Genomic DNA, 22504 nt, shown 5'->3' with positions numbered 1-22504 from the left:
TTATGGAAGAAGTGTGTCTACCTTGGGCCTTCGGTGTGCTTTGGTGGGTGAGTCATTTGCTGGCGTCTTGGATTGCGTACAAAATTCCCGAATGGAAACAAAACGCTCAACCGCTCACCAATGGCGCTCTAGGGATATGTCAGTTTTGCTTAAGCCGTGTGATTTCCTTTCCCCCTGGTATGTCGCGTGGAAAGGGGAATAATGCGTCTGTATTTTTTGAGATTTTGTGCGAGTGCACCATGTCGATTGAACGTCGCGTGCCATGGTTGCTGCTGCACGGGAAAGCCTCGCGAGCGCTGATTAAGCGAACACATAAATGAACAAAAGGGAAACGCGCTCACGCCAATGCGTAGGTGTCAGTGTTTTCAGGAACATTTTATTGTAAAAAAATTCACATGTGATCACATTGAATCATTTCACTGATCTGCTTTTTTAAACTAAATATGCATTCTAGGAACTGTTGGTATTTGCATCTGACCTGGGCCTCTAATAGGTCACCTTAAATTAAAATGATATCAAGAACGGCACAATAAACACAAACGTGGGTGCTTATGCGTGCTGCTGGTCACATCACCTTCTCCTTTTCTATGTTAGGCTTGACAGGCACTCACCACAAACAGCACTGTCTGCAAAAGGCTACCAAGACCAAACAGGATAACTATACAGCCGGGTTGTGTTGTCATTATAAAATCTTGACTCGCTATCAAAAGGCTCGGAGTTAAAATCCCTGCCAGGGGTTGACTCAACGCTTCATCCCTCTGAGCTTGAAATAATGAGTGGCACATTGCGGAAAATTACAGAACTGGCTCCTGTCTTAGGAATGTGGAATTTGTGTTACCAGCCAGGGCCACGAAAGGAGATGATAAATATTCGTATGAACAATGATACGCTTTGACTTCAAATTAGAACCAGGTGTGAGCCCTATGTCATTTATACTGTAGTTTATTTTCAGGAAAGACTTGAATATACAGAATAGGGGCCATTATAATGGTTAATGTCTGCAGTGTAGTTTCAGGTGATTTGGGATGCGAGCCATGAAGAGCTTTCATGCGACTCGCTGTCAAATCACCGCAGCTCTTTGGAGATTTTCCGTGCACTTACTTTGTGGCTACAATTGCAATGAAACGCTACTTTGTGGGAAATTATTGGTGGTTGTCTTATGCATAAACGCAAATACGTCAAAGTGATTTCCTGCTCAGATGAGCATTGAGGTGGTGCTCATCTCCTGTTTACAGCTTTAAGTCAGTGGCGCAAATTCCACATATCTATCCATAGTACAACCACTGTTGTCTTTCCCAAAATGTGATACTCATTTTGTTGATCGCGGAGGAATGATGAGTCAACCCCCAACTAGGATTTCAACTCTGAACCTTTCCGATTGCAAGCTGCTCCCTCTGATGCTGAGCCACCTGCATAAACTGACACACATAATACGAATGTAGAATGTCCACCACCGGCTCAAGAAGAGTTATAAGTCTTCAGAGGGGGTGAGATCATCCACAGCCCGAGACAATGTGGCATTGTCATGCTCAACAGATGCATTTTTTGAAGACCACCCCGAGTAGGTATTGAGAGACAGCATGGTGGAGCAGAGATGTGAAGGAGGAAGATATTTGTGGTAGACCTGTCGAGTCGTGACCTAAGGATGAAAAAAATATATTTTTTTAAAGTGATTATGAATTGGTGGTGGGAGTGATTGACTTTTATTTGTGGTGATAATGAGGTATAAAGCGTGTGGCCATATGGGAGGTGAAATTAGACAAGTTTGGATACATCCATGGATTCCAAGACTCACTGAAGGATGTTTGAGATGGATTGAGATGGATTATCAACGTGGATGTTGAAATCACCAGGAATGATGATCCAGTGGACAGGCGGAGAGACCATAAAAGACATTTTGGTTTTCCTTTGGCGGACGATGTCTCTTGGAAGAGTTTTAGATGAGAGGGCTTTGGAAATTGAAAATGCATGGTCGATCTATAAAGCTGAGTTGTATTGTCGACACAGACACTTAGTTGGAATCCAGGGGTGCCACTTGAGAAAGTGAGTGGAGCTCAGAGGGTGTGTGCCAAGTGTCAGTGTGTGCCACGTCAACAGGCTCTTAAGTGCAACATGAAAAAAAAGGTTGGAATAGAAGAAATAACTTGTTGATTTATAAGTTTCACTTTTATTGTACGCTTTTGGTTGAGGTCAACTATATTTTCGGCTATTTTGGTCTCGCCTTTAGTTCCCCAAATCACTGCTTTTCCGACATTGGCAATGCTGATGGATCGTTTAGTTTGCATTCTGTAATTGTCACCGTTTTGGTGTCGTAATGTTTGTTGCATGAAAAGGTTCTGTGCCTCTCTGTTCAAACCAACAGTGGAGCAGCCATCATCTCCACTGTCAGATCTGAGACATTGGTAACTTTGACAATATCTACGATGGTGGTCTGGTCTCCGGGATGGACAAGTGGTTTGGACCTCCCGTCAAGTGATTTTCATTTAATTTATCCCTGAAGCATTATTGGCTGAGTTGACTGCAGACTAGAATGGAAACTACCACCCTTCTGCTTTGTGTGCCGAGCACTTTTGCCGCAGCTCCACTCCACTGGAAGCAATGGGGTCAGATTTGATTATTCACCTTTGTCTTGCATCCCAGTATTAGGGCCTGCTCAAAAACCCCTGCACTGGGTGCTAAACATATTATGTATGATGCATTCATTTATCTAGTAAAACATGATTTTTACATCATAGGGCCGCCCTTTCCAGCATCAAAATGTAAGAATAGGCTTTACCCTTTCTGGCAATGCAGACATGATTCCTTGCAAAAGGTTTCAGTTTGGTGTTTTAAAATCTTAACGCCTGTTTGATTGCCAGAAAGGGTAAAATCTATTGTTATATTTAGATTTTTGCAAGGGAGGTCCCATGATGTAGCTGCTCACCCCGAGCCCTCATTGCTCTGATAGTGTCTTTGTGCTGTCCGCCTTTTGACGTCCTCTGGTCTAACACCTTTTTGAGACTAGGCTCTAAAGAAAGCTGTCTCTGGTGTGGACCAATCAGTTGCAAAGACAATGCAAATTATATCAGAGCATATATTTTTGTTTGCATGTTCACCACATGCATGATTCCTTGCAAAAGGTTTCAGTTTAGTGTTTTAAAATCTTAACACCTGTTTGATTGCCAGAAAGGGTAAAACCTATTCTAATATGAATTTTACACCCACCATCTTTCGTGCATTGTGCTTGGAAGAATCGATGATTTATGGTTTAAACAAATAGTATGTAATTTCTTGACTTAAAGCTTTCGTGACTGCAGGAATTCATTCTCTTTGGGTCTCATTGGTTCTTACTGAAAGACCCAAAGACTATGTATGTAATTTATACTTGCATTTAGGCTGAGGGAGCAATCGGAACTCTACAATCATAAACAACCGTGGAATACCCCGTTTGTTAATTGTGCAATTCTTCTTAAGGATCCTTTACCCGTTCTCTACAACATCGATGTCTTTGTCTTTTGCTTTTGTTGCTGCTGCTGCTGCTGTGCTTTTGGGGCATCATGGATCTCCCTGGGCGATTGCCGGGCAGCCGGGTTAACGGGACCAATCCTTGTAACGAATCAAATAAACTTAAACAAATACCAGAAATGGGACAAATGACACTGTAAAAGAAACATTGACAATTCAACTTAATTGTGCCCTGTATAGTGAGCATCTAATGGCAGGAGATGGGGAGGGGGGGTCAATGAGAATTGATTCTCGCCTGTTGGCTATTATTAGTTGAATCGTTTGGGGGCATAGCGAGCGTGGTGGTTGGTAGCGGTTGATTGTAATCGCAGTGAGCACCCAGCCGTGAGTGTCGTCGCATCAGAAGGAATTAAATAAACCAGGCTCTGTTTTGACGTATCCTTTATTGACACGTGTCCTTGGTAAGTTCGTAAAAAGGCCTCGTTGCCTGTACTATCTGAATGCTAAGTGTTGAAAACGCTCCTGTACAGTTGATTGGGAATGTGGTTGCAGATTTTTCCAGGAAGGCATGTAGATGAGTGGTATTTTGGTTAATGATTAATTCTCCAGCATTCACCCTCTTTTGTGTGCACGGGACAGATTTGTTTGTTGCTTTATTAAGGGTAAGCGTAGGGATAAAGAAGTTGAAACGACTGTGTGCATATGATAAACGTGTCATGCACGCACAGAGCTTATCCCCCATGTACAATGTACGTGTTTCATCTTCTTGGTTCTTTCAGTAAAGTCACGTAGAAGGGAAATAATAAAATAATACAAATAAAACATAATAAAATACATGTTTAATTATTTATTATTTTTGTTATTTCCCTTCTCCGTGACTTTACCGAAAGAACCAAGAAGATGAATCCCTGCAGTCACGAAAGCTTTAAATCGAAATTTAATGTACGTGTTTGTATCATAGTATCTCAAATTCAAAAGTGTGTCTGCTCAAGCCAGCGTGGGGGATTGCCATTTCTCCATTGACGTCCCTGAGTCCCGCGGTAGACAATCCACACTCCTTTTGGCAGCAGGCAACCTTTCCACAGAACAACCACTGTGTACTTTCAAAAAGCATGACATATTTTTTTTGATATCAACCTCAGGGGGAATGATGGGTTGTAGTGACCCCCTGACCTTGATTCGATGTATTGTATTACTGAATGACCTTCCTCTCATTTGGCTTGTCTGCCAGTGAAGGCCATCCAGAATAAACGTGAAGTGGAGCGAACAGACCATTGCTGTGTTGATATTTCTCTTTTTAATCAGCCTGCGTGATAAGTGAACGCAACTGCAGCCTAATTTCAGAGCAGTGCAAAATGGTGAGATGCTAACTCCCTTGCCCGGTATGCATGAGGTCGTGGGTTCGACTCTGATGCATGTTCTCCCTGTGATTGTGTGAATTTTTCTCGAAGTCCTCCGGGTTTCCCCCTCATATTTAGAAACATGCGTTTACAGTATTTGGTTGCAATACATTTCCACACGATAAGCCACTTCGTTGAGCTATAATGTGTGTCCAGGCCACTTCTGAAAAAGAGCTACGCAGCTCAGTGGGCCTTACCTGGTCGAGTAAAAAATTAACCCGTAAAAACAAAGTTTTTCACTATAAATCCTTTATATGCGTGGCGGCTAGAGTCCTCTCGTCCTCTGGCTTGAGATGGCTGCCACCTATGGGTCAGATGATTGCCTGCCACCATTAAGAAATTGGTAATTAAATATAATTTTTTTTTTCCTAAAAAGTGTAACATTTTGGAAAAAAAATTTCACGAAAATAAATTGTCACGCACAACGAGTCTGTGTGCAAAATGTCAGCTCGATTGGATCACGGGAAGTGGGTTAAAAAACGACCGAAAGATTTGCACGGTCGTAAGCGCGCAAGCAAGCAAGCAAGTGAACTTAATATAAAGGATTTAAAAATAGCTTAGTTTAGTAATAGTTTTATTCATCATCAGCCATGGTCAACCCAGTGTAGGATGAAGACCTCCCTAAGCCTCCACCATCGACCACGGCTGTGCGATGTGAAAATCCACCCAGCACCTGCACACAAGCTAATTCATGACTCCATCTTCTTGGTGGATGCCCTCTCGGACGCGTTGGCTGCCACTCCATTCCTTGGCTGCCACTCCATCGGCCGTCATCCCTTCTAGTGACGTGTCCAGCCCAAGCCAACCTACTTTTCTATTCATATACATGTGCTATACATGTGCTATACATGTGCTATACATGTGCTATACATGTGTAGTGGTGATACGCGCTGGGTGTATATGTCGTGTGCCAGCGCGTATGTACGGGTGTGTGTGTGGTGACGCGCGCTGACGGGGAGGAGCAGGCGTCAGTGCGCGGGTGGGGGTAGTGCTGCTGATTGGCTGTGTGCCGGTGACGCGCCCAGAGGGAGTGATCGGGTAGCAGCGCGGTGTGATTGGTCGGGGAGTGGAAACACGCGCTGAGCGGAACCGGATCGTAGGGATAGCGCGTGGGGATTGGGTAACTGAGGAGCGGTGCCGACGTTGAGGTCCGCATCCGCTCCGTCTCCCGGGAAGAAGGGGTATATAAGGTGATGCACAGAGGAGCAGGGGGAGAAGTGGAACCATCTAAGAATGAAGACGAAGGTGCAGAGATAGAGCCCGGAGAGGAGAGTAATGGAGAGTAGAGGAGAGTAATGTATAGTGTGTAGCCAGCGAGAGAGAACGGTCTACACGAGCTGAGTAATGTATAGTGTGTAGCCAGCGAGAGAGAACGGTCTACACGAGCTGAGTAATGTATAGTGTGTAGCCAGCGAGAGAGAACGGTCTACACGAGCTGAGTAATGTATAGTGTGTAGCCAGCGAGAGAGAACGGTCTACACGAGCTGAGTAATGTATAGTGTGTAGCCAGCGAGAGAGAACGGTCTACACGAGCCGAGTATGCATACGGTGTAGCCAGCGAGAGAGGAAGGTCTACACGAGCCGAGTATGCATACGGTGTAGCCAGAGAGAGAGATGCAAAGTCTACACGAGGCGAGTGGAGAGTGTAGCAGAGGCGCAGAGTCTACACGAGGCGAGAGAGGAGTGTAGCCGAGGCGCGGAGTCTACACGAGGCACAGAGAGCCGGCAGCACAGAATCCAGAGTCAAGAGAAGCGCATTGTGAAGAAGAGAGGCCACGCGTTGTATTGTTACAAGTCAAGATTTAATAAAAGAAGTGTGTTCCCGTCAAGGAGTTTCCTGCCGTCATTTTCCAATACTTCATCTGGCGTCAGAAGTGAAACGGGCTTCCAAGTATGGAGACGAGGAAGACCCGTAGGACCCATGGGATTGACCGCGAGGAAGACCTGGACGACTCGGGGCCGCTGGTGGCGGGGGGTGAGGAAGAGGACTTGCCCACGCTGCAGGGTCCGTCGACGGCGCCGGCCGAGCGACCGGGGACAGACGCCGGGCTTCGTGAGGCGCACTCCCGACTGGCGGAGCTGCTGCTCGCCGCCGCGTCCATCTTGGCGGAGATCAGCTCGTCGGGAGGAGCGGGGACGGTGGGGGACATTTTACAAGGTCGCCCCGCAGATTCCCGCCAAAACGAATGGGGGATTCCCGCCATTGCGCCTGGGCCTACTTTTGGCGGGAACGGCGAGCGCCACGTGGTGGTGGGTTCCCAAGCGCGCGCATCGACGTCATCAGCGCGCGAGGGGGTCCGCCATCTTACGTCTGCTGCTGGAGCCGCCATCTTAGACACCGACGGACAGGCGGAGAGGAACCACGAGGCGGATGACTTCATTTTTCAGCAGCGCCTGCCCACGTTGTCAGCCTTCAAGGCGGAAGGCGGAGACTGGGGCCAATTTCAGCGAAGGTTTTTGGCGCATCAAGAGATGTCAGCGTGGTCCGATGCTACGGCGCTGCGGGCATTGCCCGCCATGCTGGACGACGATGCGCTCGCGGCCTTCAGGGCTGCACGGAAGTCGGACCGCTCCACGCTGAAGGATGCGCTGGGGTTGTTGGCCAGGGTCTACGGGCCTCCCTCTACGTGCCGCCATCAGTTCTACGCAAGACGGAAAGCGGCCACGGAGACCGCGCTGGCCTATCGCACGGCGTTGCTGGCTCTTGCTGATGCTGCGTTCCCTCGGATGGACGAGGAGGGCCAAGACGCGATGGTTTTGGAGCAGCTGCTCAAGTTGGCGCAGGACCTGGGGGTCCCTATCAACACAGCTGACGAGATTGATATTTCTTCTTTGAGAGTCGCCACGAGTATTCAAGCGCACGAGGCCCTACAACGGAAGAAAGGCGTTGGTTGCAACGCTGCTGTCGTCGCAGCCCCGGGTTTGGTGGTCGCCGAACCCCAAGTCGTCAGCCCACGAGAGGAGGCGTTCGCCACGGGACGACCAGGGGACTGGAGGCCGGGGGCCCGGTCGCCTCTGCGATCGGGCCGAAAGTCGGAGCAACCAAGATCTACTCCGACCCTCGTCACGTGCTATAACTGCGGCCTCCGGGGCCACGTGGCGTCCGGGTGCCGCGCTCCGCGGCAGCGCGCCATGGGAGCTCGGCTGGACGACGACCGAGAGCCCAAGTCATCTCTACAATCCCCGGCAAGTCGCGGCACCTCACACGCTCGGCCTGTTTATTCGGCACACATGGGACGCCGCGTTGCGGCGGAGGAGGGCCGGTTAAGGTTCGGGGATTCGGTTCGGCGAGGGGGGTTCGGCCGGGACCAGGGAGACATTGAATGGGCGGAATTGGGGCATAGAATTGTGGCTGCTTCGGCGGGTTCGTCCGTTGTTACGGGATCTATTGATGGGGTTGAGATTAGGGTGTTAGTGGACACGGGGGCATCGGCAACTATTATATCGGACCTCATTTATAATATTCTTCCGGTCCAATGTCGTCCGCTGCTTCCAGTGGATGTGCCATTTTACGCCGCTAATGGGGGATCGTTGGGCATTATCGGTCAGGTTAGGGCGTCCATTTGCATTGGAGATATCAAATTGTCGGGACCCGTTTTCGTTTCGTCTTCTTTGGCAGTTCCGTGTCTTTTGGGCACTGACTTTTTGGCTAAAATGCCCATTAAAATTCTTATCGATCAACGATGCATTGAACTGCCATCGGGTCGCCGGATTTCATTTTTGACGGGCCCTACTGACATTCGGACGGCGTGCGCTACGATACAAGCGGTGGCGACGCAGACAGTGCAAGTGCCCCCGGGTTCACAGATGTTGATTCCCCTCCGGTTGCGGAAACCATGGGTGAGGGAGGCTTCGGGACAGAGTATGCTTTTGGGTCCTTCTAACAAGGCTGTCGGGGGTCTTGATTTATCGGTGGCTCACACTTTGGTGCGGGCTGACAGGGATCCGTTTGTGATGGTTTTGAACGCGGGGTCGCGACCAGCTGTCATTCCGCAGGGCACCGTGCTGGCTCACGCGGCGCAGGTCCCTGGGGATGATGGGTTGGTTGCGCAGGTGGGCTCGAGCCCCGCGCGGAACGTTGAGCCAAGGGAAGACCTTGAGTGGGTCCATTCGTTATGTGCCGCCTCGGACGATTTGTCGGCGGCGCAGTTGGGTGCGCTGCGCGAGTTGCTCATTGAATTCTCTGATGTATTCAGTAAACATAAGTATGACATTGGGTGCACGGATTTGTTGCACCATCACATTGAAACGGGCGATGCGGCGCCGGTCAGGCTAAATCCCTTCCGACTGAGTCCCGTGGAGAAGGAACATGTTCAGTCGGCTGTTAACGATATGCTAGAAGCCGATATTATTTCGCCCTCCTCTAGCCCGTGGGGAGCGCCTATTGTGCTGGTTAAGAAGCAGGACGGGTCCCTGCGATTCTGCGTTGATTTCCGTCGCCTGAATAAGATCTCTGTGGCTGACGCGTATCCGCTCCCCAGGATGGATGAGTCCCTCGATGCATTGTCTGGTGCGCGATATTTTTCGACTCTTGATTTGTTATCGGGGTTTTGGCAGTTGCCGCTCGACGAAGAGTCGAAACCTAAGACAGCATTTCGGACTCCAGGGGGGCTGTTCCAGTTTAACCGGTTACCCATGGGACTTCACTCCTCTCCAGCGACGTTTCAGCGACTTATGGAGCTGGTTTTGTCGGGCTTGCAGTGGGATACATGCTTGATTTATATGGACGATGTCATTGTTTTCAGTAAAACGTTTGAGGAACACCTCCGGCGATTGAGAGGGGTGTTCTTGCGAATGCGATCGGCTAAGTTGAAATTTAAACCGGCCAAATGTCACCTCCTTCGTAGGTCCGTTAGATACTTGGGTCACATTGTCGATTCTTCGGGGATCTCCACCGATCCCGCGAAGACGGATTGTGTCGGTTTGTGGCCGACACCTACGTCCGTTTCCGACGTGCGTAGTTTCATCGGGTTTGCTTCTTATTATCGGCGGTTCGTTGAGCACTTCGCCACTATTGCAAAACCCTTGCACGCTCTAACGGCGAAGGGAGTGAAGTTCAAATGGGGACCGGAGGAGGAGGCCGCGTTTCGCTCCCTCCGGGACGCCTTGGTGGGTGCCCCACCCTTGTGTTATCCCGATTTTGCCAGTCCCTTTTTGCTGGACACGGATGCTAGCAACACGGGCATTGGGGGGGTGCTATCCCAAGTCGTTGGGGGTGTCGAAAGAGTTGTCGCCTACGGTAGTAGGGTGTTGTCTCCGGCGGAGCAGCGCTACTGTGTCACCCGTCGCGAGCTGCTTGCCATTGTTTTTTTTGTGCAGCAGTTTAGGCCATATCTTTATGGTCGTCACTTTACAGTCCGAACGGACCACGCGGCGCTACAGTATTCATTGAGGGTCGCCCAGCCCTCGGGCCAGTTGTCGCGTTGGTTGGAAGTCCTCCAGGACTATCAGTTTACGACTACGTACCGTAAGGGGTTGCGACACACGAATGCCGATTGCTTGTCGCGGTTGTTGCCTTGTGATGAATGCGCGTGTTTGTCGGGATCGGCGCGCTGTAAACCGACGCTTGCGGGGGAGATGGGGGCACTGGCTGCGACAGCGGGCGCACCGATCGGGGATGATTCCACTGCCTCTCAGGGTCGGGACTCGCTGCTCTCGCTGTCGCTCAGCGAATGGGGCCGCCTCCAGATGGCGGACAGCTCGCTGCTAGCATTGCGCCGCAAGGTTGGGGGTCCCGAGGGGGACCAGGAGCGTACCGGCTCCTATGTACTTGAGCGGGGCGTGTTATTGAAATGGGACAGTTTGTCCCGGCGGAACGCACTCGTGGTGCCTTCCGCTGTGAGGGGGAGGGTTGTCTTGGCGGCACACGAACGCCTCTTGCACTTGGGAGTTAACAAGACGCTTGCCCTGCTTCAGCGTGACTATTACTGGCCGGGAATGGGAAGTGATGTGGTGCATATTCTGAAGGGGTGCGTTGAGTGCGCCAGGCGTAAACCACCGGCCGTGGCAGCTAATCCACCGCTGCAATCTATTCAGGTCTCGCGTACCAACGAGCTCGTTGCACTCGATATTTTGGGGCCCTTCCCAGTCACGCCGAGAGGGAATAAATATTTGTTAGTGGGGGTCGAATACTTTACCCGATGGCCTATGGCGTGGCCTCTCGCTAACCAGTCGGCAGCGGCTGTGACGGATGCCTTCGTCCAGGGCTATGTCCTGGACAAGGGGGCTCCCGAACGCCTGCTGACCGACCAAGGTAAAAATTTTTCGAGTAAATTGTTGCAAGAGGTGTGCGATCTGTTGGGTACCAAGAAGGTGCGTACCTCCCCGTACCACCCGCAGACTGACGGGATGGTGGAGAGACTCCACAAAACCTTGACTTCCATGCTGTGCCAGCAGGTGTGCGAGGCACATGTAGATTGGGACCTGCAGGTCCCGGGAGTCCTTGCCGCGTATAGAATGGCCCCCCATGCAGCTACGGGGTTTTCCCCATTCTATTTGATGTACGGTCGGGAAGCTGACCCGCCAATAGAAACGCAACTTGGCCTGTCCGCTCCACGAACTAATTCTAATTTGGCAGAACATATTAAGTTTAATATTCACAAGCTGACAGAGGCGAGGGAGGCCGCGCGGCTTAATTCGCGGGCTCGCCAAATTGCTAATGAACGGTTGCGGGCACGGAAGGTGTCCATGCACGAATGGAAACCAGGTGACAGGGCCTGGCTGCATTGCCCTCAGGCACCCTTGGCTACGTCGCCTAAATTGTTGAGACCGTGGAGGGGACCCGTGGAGGTCGTGCGCGTTGCACGGCCCCAGTGCGTTCAGATAAAGTGGGGAAAGCGCCGGTGGTACGTTCACCCCTCCCGACTGAAACCGTTCTCGCCTCCATATGGCCTCCCCTTGTGTCGTGATGGCCGGGTGTGTGACGTGACCGGCGACCCAGAGGGGGAAATGTCTCTGCCTGATCCACACGTATTTTCGCCTGATCTGCTCCCAGGTGTCTCGGAACTGACAGCTGCCGATCACCGGCGGCCGGATCTCCGCGGCGGGGCCGGCCCTTTCAGGCCCGTTCCGCGCCGTCTGGAGCAGCCGGAACCGCCGGACGGTCGTCAGTGTCCCGCCCCATACGATGGACCAGCCAGACGGACTCGCGCCAGGTCGTGCTACTTTGCATGACCTGCCTCGTGAGGAGTCGGGGCAGTTGGAGCGCCTCGTCACTGCGTGTAGTCGCAGGGACGTGGGGCGCGTTCGTTTCGAATTTGCTCGTATCGTGTTATTGTTGACTTTTCGGGTTCATTGTCAATCTGTACATAGTTATTCTTGTTGTTGTTGTTGTTGTGTTATGTTACGGGGCACACTCGGGGGGTTACGGGGTTTTTTTTTGTTGGTTGTCGTTTTATCGTCGCGGTTGGTTGTTGTTAGCAGCCGGGCCGGCTGCGAGCTATGTGGGAGGGGGTGATGTAGTGGTGATACGCGCTGGGTGTATATGTCGTGTGCCAGCGCGTATGTACGGGTGTGTGTGTGGTGACGCGCGCTGACGGGGAGGAGCAGGCGTCAGTGCGCGGGTGGGGGTAGTGCTGCTGATTGGCTGTGTGCCGGTGACGCGCCCAGAGGGAGTGATCGGGTAGCAGCGCGGTGTGATTGGTCGGGGAGTGGAAACACGCGCTGAGCGGAACCGGATCGTAGGGATAGCGCGTGGGGATTGGGTAACTGAGGAGCGGTGCCGACGTTGAGGTCCGCATCCGCTCCGTCTCCCGGGAAGAAGGGGTATATAAGGTGATGCACAGAGGAGCAGGGGGAGAAGTGGAACCATCTAAGAATGAAGACGAAGGTGCAGAGATAGAGCCCGGAGAGGAGAGTAATGGAGAGTAGAGGAGAGTAATGTATAGTGTGTAGCCAGCGAGAGAGAACGGTCTACACGAGCTGAGTAATGTATAGTGTGTAGCCAGCGAGAGAGAACGGTCTACACGAGCTGAGTAATGTATAGTGTGTAGCCAGCGAGAGAGAACGGTCTACACGAGCTGAGTAATGTATAGTGTGTAGCCAGCGAGAGAGAACGGTCTACACGAGCTGAGTAATGTATAGTGTGTAGCCAGCGAGAGAGAACGGTCTACACGAGCCGAGTATGCATACGGTGTAGCCAGCGAGAGAGGAAGGTCTACACGAGCAGAGTATGCATACGGTGTAGCCAGAGAGAGAGATGCAAAGTCTACACGAGGCGAGTGGAGAGTGTAGCAGAGGCGCAGAGTCTACACGAGGCGAGAGAGGAGTGTAGCCGAGGCGCGGAGTCTACACGAGGCACAGAGAGCCGGCAGCACAGAATCCAGAGTCAAGAGAAGCGCATTGTGAAGAAGAGAGGCCACGCGTTGTATTGTTACAAGTCAAGATTTAATAAAAGAAGTGTGTTCCCGTCAAGGAGTTTCCTGCCGTCATTTTCCAATACTTCACATGTCCCATTGCCTGTTTTTTTTTACATGCCGTGGTATGTTGGTAAATGTGTCAAGATGGCTGGTTTTGTTTTTAAATATGTACACTTAGAAAATTACTTTCCATTCATCTGCGCCATTGCACTTCAATAATATGTAACATTCTATCTTGATTTGAAGCTTTCGTAACTGCAGGAATCCATACTCTTTGGTTCTTTCGGGAAAGTCACACAGGTAGAAAAAATAATATATCACGACGTTTCGATCGCAACACAAGCAATCGCCATCAGGCGAAACGTCGTGATTTATTATTTTTTATACCTATGTGACTTTACCGAAAGAACCAAAGAGTATAACATTCTTTTAAACAATATAAAAGAAAACACACATTGTTAGTTTCGTCTAAAAATGTATAATATTTCAAGCCTGAACTGCTTCCTCCATTTATGTGTGTGTATGCCAATGTACTACACAGCCAAAGGGTCACCTATCTATTATTTCGAAAAATGTCCTGGCATTTCATTTGTACAAATGAGATGGGGGGGGTTCCTCTGTACTATGTTTGTGTGTGTATATAAACATGCCATAAACTTTCACTACAATGTTTCCCTGGTGCCACACCCATTATTCATTAAAGTTATTCACAGTAAATGAGCAGCCTTCTGGTTCTCCAAAGGTTACATTGCATTATTCATTAAACCCATTCACAGAATTTTGGGCGTTTGTTCTCGTGCCAATATTTACGGTTGAGGATTGCAGTTAGGGCTCTGAAGGCGGAATGATAATTGCATCTGATTTGCAGTGAATATTTCACCGGCTTACACTTATTGGGGAGTCAAATCGTGGCCATCCCCATGGGGGTTACTGGCCCCCCACCGTAGGAATGTAGAATTCACACTGGTGACTTAAAAATGCTCTTTGTGCATATGCTGCAGTTGGAGAAATAGCTCTTATATCTATGGTTCGAGTGCCCAACTCGCGTTCCTAATAGTTTCCAATTTAATATTCGAAGGCATTTTGTCCATCTGTATGGAGTTTTTGTCACACGTGTCGGTGGGCGTGCCTGGGCTTGTATGCAGGCGTATGCACATGTGCACAAGGGGTGTTACGAGCCTGCACGTTTGTGTTGGTGGGGGGAGTGAGTGACAGCGTAGTGTTTACCGCACGGTGGTGCAATCTCATTGACCCGGGTTTACATCCTGGATGTCAACAACATCGATGGTGATTAGTTTCTGAACTTGGCCTCAACTTTCTCAACATTTAGCTCTGTGTAAAATGAATACCAGGTGCCTTGTGTGAACATCACCACTGAGAAGACAGAGGCAGCCAGCTAGGCTTGCCAGTTTAGCTGCCTTTGGACAGGCTGCACCACTCCACCGTGTGCTACGCTGTGTTCGCTAACTGCAGTTGCCCCAGCAGTCTGTGTGGCTAAATGGGGGAGAGTTTGCTTTTGTTTGTGTTGGTAAGTGCGCTTCGGCCATCTCGTGTACGTGGGAGGCTGCTTGTGCATTAACGTGCTCTTTTGCCTCTCTGCGTGCATGCGTGTGCGCCTGCATCAGTGAACTGGGTGGACCACGGGCGCACGCTACGCGAGCAGGGTGTGGAGGAGAACGAGACGCTACTGCTGAGACGCAAGTTTTTCTACTCGGACCAGAATGTGGATTCACGTGATCCTGTTCAGCTCAATCTGCTCTACGTGCAGGTAATCATTCTACGTTTGCATCTCAAGTCACGTGCAGAGTGCCTTCCTCTTCGAGCGAGCAGCCCTCATTGTCCAAACTCATCTCCCTTGGATTGCCTTGACCAAACGTTTTAAAATGACATTCCCATAACAAGGGGCATCCTGTCTCCACTTTTGACTCACGACAAAATGAGGATAATTTTGTTGCAAGGGAGGGATGTAGCGCTCAGTCGACTCACATGAGGGCTTTGAACACCCGTCGCGTTTTCAGCGCCGTGTTAACATTGGACTGGGCCACGGAGAGCATGGTCACATGTGTGGAATTTGCAGCATTAGCTTAGAGCTGTCAACATAAATGAGCACCACCTCCTGCTCATTTGGGCAGAGAAACACTTTGGCTTTTAGCCACAACTTTAGTTGCTTTCTTGAATCTGCCTTGCAAATGTGCGTTGTGCAACTATCAAGACTAGGCATGGGCAATAATTGGCATGAAAGCTCGCGGTGGCACTGATGTAAGTCGGTCAAGTCAGTTTTTTTTTTAAATAAGGAAGATTGAGCTTCATCCCGGCTAATGCAGCTGGCATGCTACATATGGGAAGGGAGGGTTTACAGGAGTTGCGAAGAACAGAAGTATAGGAATGTTGGAAATATGGTTAATACATAATAATAAATTATGATGAGCAAAAATTATAAACAACCAGAACTATGTACAATGGAAATCTAGTCAGCATTCTTTAAAAAAAAAAAAACATATATAACACTAATGAAAGGAACGCACATATTGCATTTAAAATATCATTAATAATGGAAAGGGTTACAATTGCATTTCCATCGTTTGAATTAAAGCTCTCCAAAAATTGCATTTTAAAGTTCCGGTTGCAAAAAAGGCTTTGCTAATGGTTTTCACAAATGTGGTAGTAAAAGTTATCAAGCAATGCCTTCAAAGCAGATTAAGATGATCGGGGGTCAGATTGTTTCGGAGTAACCAATTCATCCTATAATTCAGGCGCCGCAATTGAGAGAAGACCCCCTCGACCCGTGTTACATTCTGAATGTGTGTGGTTGTGGCTCCGTCTCATGCCCGGGTATAGGCTCGAGATGACATCCTCAACGGCTCACACCCCGTCTCATTCGACAAGGCGTGCGAGTTCGCCGGCATTCAGGCGCAGATCCAGTTTGGGCCGCACGTGGAACACAAGCACAAGGCTGGCTTCCTGGAGTAAGGCGACCTCACTCGCACCCAACCCCGACCTCCACCAACGATAGCTTGCGACTCTTACCCATGCGTCAAATCCTCCAGCATATTTATATCTTTGAAGCTTACATTCCCGTGCAGCTCATCTCAAATCTCCTGTCTCGTAAGAGTCTGGAATGTGCTGAGAGAAAATAAAATGGAGATGGAGCAGAAGTGGCCAGCAAGCTCGGGCAGTAATGCCACCCGGCACTGCTGAGAATCGGAACAGCCACGCGGCATTCGAACAGGTTCTCAGTAAATGTTGTGGGGTTGCTCTTCAACATGCCGGTGTGCTGATCTTAGTAACTAATTGGTATGGGGCAACCTTACTAATTGGCTGTGTCGGGTGGAGGTGGGTTCACGACACATGTACATTTACACGATTTAACCCAATTTTTTATTATGAATTACATTGGTCATGAAAGCCTACGTGTTAAATTGAGTTGCTCAGTGTCTCGGGCATAACAGGTCCATGTTATGAGCCTGTTCACCAGCGATTACACAAAATACCATAATGTAAAATTTAGCTTGTACTTAATTCAGCTTATGTAAAGGCCTGTGGACTGTAAGCTTTTGTGTGATTTCCTTGCCTTGAAACGTATTGCACTGAGCATGAATAATTTGCCTCTTGATGTGCATTTAAAAGTACGGTAGTTCTGTAGCATCTTCCGGAGGCTCTGTGCAAACATGCACGTAATTCTTGGACATTTTATGAAAGAAGGTATTTATATCATGAACATACTGCTATTCACGTGTTAACATAATAGCATTTAATGGATATGCTGCATATATATATTTATTTTTTTCATCAAAGTAAAATTACGGGTTATTAACCTCCAGGTTGTTTATAGCTTTTTGTTGAGTGTTTCTACGATTTCATTTTAGGAATCTGCTCATGAAAATGTTATCAGAGCTAGTCATTTGATTTTCTGGTTGCTACAACCAGGTGTCTTCTGCCACTGCGAAGTGCCACATTTGTGAAGATAGCCCTTGCAATTAAGAAGCTACTCAAAGTCAAAACACATTTGTTGGAAAGTGCACATTTTTATCCATCGTTGCCAGCGACCACAGCTTGTTCTCTTGCCAAGACGTTCGCGCTGCCCAGCACGTGATACAGATCAGGCTTTGTGGGGGTGCCCACCCCTGCCACCTGACTCGCCCCCCAGAATGCTTGGCTCTAGAGACATCTCTATTGACTGCCGTGTGAAGTAATACTCTTTTTAAAATCCTTTATATTAAGTTTGCTTGCTTGCTTGCGTGCTTGCGTGCTTGCTTGCTTGCTTACGACCGTGCAAATCTTTCGGTCGTTTTTTAACCCACTTCCCGTGATCCAATCGAGCTGACATTTTCCACACAGACTCGTTGTGCGTGACAATGAATTTTCGTGAATTTTTTTTTCCAAAATTTTACACTGTTTAGGGAAAAAAAACTCTATATTTAATTACCAATTGCTTAATGCTGGCAGACAATCATCTGACCCATAGGTGGCAGCCATCTCAAGCCAGAGGACGAGAGGACTCTAGCCGCCACGCATATAAAGGATTTGGAGTGAAAAACTTTGTTTTTACGGGTTAATTTATTATGACCCACGTTGCAATGATTGGCCACCCCCAAACGGGATTCGAACTGGCGTACTAGTTGTTTGTTGAAACACACTACAAACTGGCTGGATAACATATATATAATTTACACTAAGAAATATTTTTTTCCCAGTGTATTTATGACGTATGCAAAGCCTGAAACATTTAGTGTGCAGCCTGCCTGGCAGACTGCAAGCGATGCACTGCATTGGCTCAGCCGTCAAGTACAGCACCACGTGCATGATGTAACACATGGGCGCTCGTAAGAGCCAGACAGGCCTGGCAATCCAGTGAGTGGCCATTCGATGTGCACGTCTCTCAAGCATTCCTTTCATTGCAGACACGATTTTGTGGATTATTCTCAGATGGCGTCGGTTGTAGAATAAAGCCCCCCAATGTAGAATGTTGCTTTGTTGCTCACTGTCTGAAGCCAATTGTATGAAGCCATTTGAGTTAAGGCAGAACACACCACAACGCTATCTGATTTGGATTGATAACAAATGCCTTCAAAAGATGAAATAAACTCGTGTGAGGTGGATTATCACATCGTGAGATCTTGAGAGATGGCAGTGGCTTGGATAGAGGTCTTCATCCAGCACTGAATTGGTCATGGCTGATGACGATGGTTATGGTCACGCTATCCTGCTGAAACAAATAATGAAGTGTTGCTCCTATACATTTTCAGCCCAGGTGAAAATTCCACATTCCTATGGGCGACCACTGTCTGTTAATAAGACAAGCCACCGTTGACTTATCACGAAGTGGTACTCATTTAATCCCCATGGAGGCCTGTTGCTTTGACTCCTTAACCAGCATGCGAACTTGTGTGCATCAAATATCCACAACCACAATGCCACGTCGTCGGATTGATTTCAAACACATGACAGCATGGGTATTGTGTACTGGATAATTTCCATACGACTACAAAAATACATTCACTTACAGAGGTGTAGTGACATCACGGGATGTCACTGTGTAGTGCCGGCCCTAGAAAGGCACGGTGTGCGGTGTAACGGCATCGCGGATACCACTATGGTTTGGGTGTAGCACCGGCCCTAGAGGGGCTCAGTCAGCGCTGATTGATAGCGCTGGATGGCATCACGCTCGGCGTGCAGTGCCAGCCCTACAGGATAGGGTGTGGGAGTGCCCGCTGTAGGAATGAGGTGACTAAAGGCCATGGCACTCCGGTTGACATGAGAGGACACGTGACCAGTTAAGTTTACAAAGGGGCCCCAAGTGGGGGCTAGGGGTGGTCACGTGGTCGGGGGCCAGATCCTGCTCGAGGATTCTGGAAGGTGGTCGTGGCCAAGGGCGGAGCCAGCCACGCCGCAGAAAATATAAGCCAAATCCCCAGAGGGACCGGCGTTGTTGTTCATCCTGAAGAAGCCTTCGTCTACCTTCTCCGAGTCTCCAACACGTGGACCTGGACCCGAGCTGTGGTCCCGGTCCGTAGTAGCAGTTACGTTGTGATTAGTGTAGTTAGCCTGGTGGTCACCACCTGGTTAACTACTCCAGTCACGTTGTGATAAGTGTGGCTAGCCTGGTGTTCACCACCTGGTTAACTACACTAGTTATGTTGTGATTAGTGTAGTTAGCCTGGTGTTCACCACCTGGCTAACTACACCAGTCACGTTGTGATTAGTGTGGCTAGCCTGGTGTTCACCACCTGGTTAACTACACTAGTTATGTTGTAATTAGTGTAGTAAGCCTGGTGTTCACCACCTGGTTAACTACACCAGTCACGTTGTGATTAGTGTGGCTAGCCTGGTGTTCACCACCTGGTTAACTACACTAGTTATGTTGTAATTAGTGTAGTTAGCCTGGTGTTCACCACCTGGTTAACTACACTAGTTATGTTGTGATTAGTGTAGTTAGCCTGGTGTTCACCACCTGGTTAACTACACCAGTCACGTTGTGATTAGTGTGGTTAGCCTGGTGGTCACCACCTGGCTAACTACACTAGTCACGTGGTAACTAGTGTAGCTAGCCTGGTGGTCACCACCATAGGTTGTTATTCTGTTAAGGGGCAGTTAGCCCGTGTGTTGGTGTTAAATAAATGTGTTGCCTCCAAGAGTACGTCTGCGACTCAGTTGAACGCACTACAGAGGTATAAAAACGTATGATGTAAAACATTTACGTGATTCGATAGACAGGGGCCTATTCAACGCGTTATATCATACGTAATCTTGCATGTCGAAACCCCTCTGCACACCTTAATGGTTTTTACTTTTGTCTGCATTTGAGACCGCTGAATAAATAAGGATGGTGCACAAACTTTGAGAGTCGTTATGAAAGCAGAAAATCAACAAACTTATAGAGTAATGGAACGCAATCTGAATATTTCCTTAAGCATTGCAGCTCCATATTTTGAGGGCCGTGGCATTTTGTCAATGCAAATGATCGATGTGTTCTAACCATTCTTAATTAGATGTATTAAGTTCCTATTTATTATTCATGGTTAATGAATGCCACAACAAGTCTATGTTAAAACGTGGAGTGTTTAATAATCATATTAGCGTGTGCAGTTATTTATATATGTGTATGAAACTTTTGCACGCCAATTTATGCATAACAAAAAGGGAATGTTAATTATCTCTATTATTCCTCATGCGTGTATATCGTTCATGATGTCAGAAAATATCGAAAATGTTTAAGCATTCGATGCAAATTAGGATGGCAACTTTTAATGAAATTACTTATTACAATTCCCCAACAAAAAGTGTAATACGGCAGAGCTGAATAAATTAGCTGCTTAAACATGATTCTTATTACACATTTATATTTAAGTGCTGTAATCCCATTGTATATACATAGAAGTTCACTCCTATTGTAGAATTTAGATGCCAGGATATATTTAAGCACCCACATTTTCTTGTTTGCACCTCGTGAGATGTTAACTACCTACCTTGGTATACAGGAGGTCATGGGTTGGATCTCGACCATGATGCCTGTATATTTGAAGTTTGCATGTTCTCCCCGTGGTTGTGTGGATTTTTTTGCCAGGTCTGGTTTTTCCCTCCACATTTAGAAACATGTATTTAGAGTATTTGGCTACTATAAATGTCCACGTGATAAGCCACTATCATGAGCTATCATTTGTGGCCAGACCGTTTCTGAAAAAGAGCCGTATAGCTTAGTGGACCTTACCTGGTAAAAGTTTCCTGCACGTTTTTTAATTTTTAAGAACAAATGCTATCTGCAGCTGTACATTGGTTTGAAAAATTCAAAACAAGTGGGTATGGGGCAGCGGTGCTCATATATGTAAGAGGCCCCGAATCATTGGTGGGAATTTCCTTATTGGGTGCCAGTCTCTCCATAGGATGACCACTTTTGATTTTCTACATGGTGGTAGTCAGCTTCTAAACCCTCTGGCAGAATTTAAACTTTCCACTGTCCAGTTATAGGTCAAGTAGGTCTAATGACAATGTCAATGGGCGAATATTTTAACATGAAAGTGATGTACAAGTATTTATACAAGAATGTTTAACATGTAAGTCTGTGTTTCTTATTAGATGGTGTTTGTCTTTTCAGTTTAAAGGAGTTTTTGCCCAAGGAGTATGTGAAACAGAAAGGATCAGAAAAGAAGATTTTTCAGGTATGATATTTCCCCCTCAAATGAATGATCAAATTTAAGATGTGTGGTTTAATCACATCCCTTTCGGTGTTGATTTCCAGTTATTTTTGGCATTATTGTTGGTTTTTTGGGCACTATTTTTTTGTGTATACCTTTGACGCGTTTTCTTCCGTTGGTGCCTTTTCCCCCTACGGATAACTTTTACGTTATTCTGAGCTGATGCACCACTGATCTCCCTTGGGAACTAACTGGATAACTGGCTAATTGGGACTTTCCATGTAACAAATAAACTGTGATGAAAATATTTTGTAAAAGTTTTTTGTACACTGCAATGCATCGATGTGACTCACTAGCATCTTGTGTAATTGCCAGCATCATGGGTGTTAACTCAACAGGATGTGTGTCAATATGAATAAAGTGATCCTAAAAGTAAGCAAGTAATAAAATTGTGATTTTAAGATATGAAGACTAAAAAATATATATATGGGCTTAGGTCACAATCGGATGTAATAAGCATGGGAAGATTCGGTGGCGAGATGTTAACTACCTCGCCTGGTATGCAGGAGCGCGTGGGTTCGATCCCAGCCCAGATGCCTGTATTTTTTGAGTTTGCATGGTCTCATAGCTTTTTCTCCAGGTCCTCTGGTTTTTCCCTCCAGCGCTGAAAATGAATTAATGACCTGGAAGAATATAATGGCATAATAACATTGCATTTTAGATGTGAGCCATATTTTGAGATATGAAAATCCACATTTTCTTCTAACAGACATCATTACGTCGATGTTGGGATGTATGTATGTTGAACTTCTTTCACACTGTATGTAGCCAATCGTGCTAATCGGTTTAGGTATTTGTTTATATCTGTGGTAGGTTGCCTTCACAAGCCATTGGCCCCATTATGAATGAATATGAAAACTCTATTTATTTTACTTAATGATTTATGCACACATGCTGTCATTTTTCCTCTAGTTCTTTGCTTGCATACACGTCAAAGTGTATCGTCTTTGTTTTACCTATCACTCAATGTAAAAGCCATCGTGCCTCTCATGTAAATAAGCAATGGGGAAGCGCTCATCTCCTTTGCTAGCCCTGAACGAGTGGTGGAAATTGCACATTCCCTTCGCATGGGCGAGCCTATCCAGAGGACATGCAATGTCAGTTCTTCGCA

The 22504-nt window shown here is 47.7% G+C and overlaps 1 protein-coding gene across 3 annotated transcripts in view; it reads left to right on the top strand.

Moving 5' to 3' along the window:
* LOC144739097 (talin-2-like) overlaps positions 1-22504 on the top strand; it is a 244620-nt gene that overhangs the window by 119976 nt on the left and 102140 nt on the right. For all 3 annotated transcript variants that reach the window (XM_078622090.1, XM_078622086.1, XM_078622097.1), the window contains 3 exons: positions 14827-14969; positions 16040-16167; positions 21294-21357. In XM_078622090.1, the coding sequence (XP_078478216.1) occupies positions 14827-14969; positions 16040-16167; positions 21294-21357 (335 nt within the window). The remainder of the gene's footprint in view (positions 1-14826; positions 14970-16039; positions 16168-21293; positions 21358-22504) is intronic.

This window comes from Lampetra planeri, chromosome 3 (assembly GCF_965212315.1).
Source record: "Lampetra planeri chromosome 3, kcLamPlan1.2.h2, whole genome shotgun sequence".
NCBI classification, from domain to species: domain Eukaryota; kingdom Metazoa; phylum Chordata; class Hyperoartia; order Petromyzontiformes; family Petromyzontidae; genus Lampetra; species Lampetra planeri.
The sequence above is the reverse complement of the archived record's forward strand: the minus strand, read 5'-3'. Positions and strand labels throughout refer to the sequence as shown.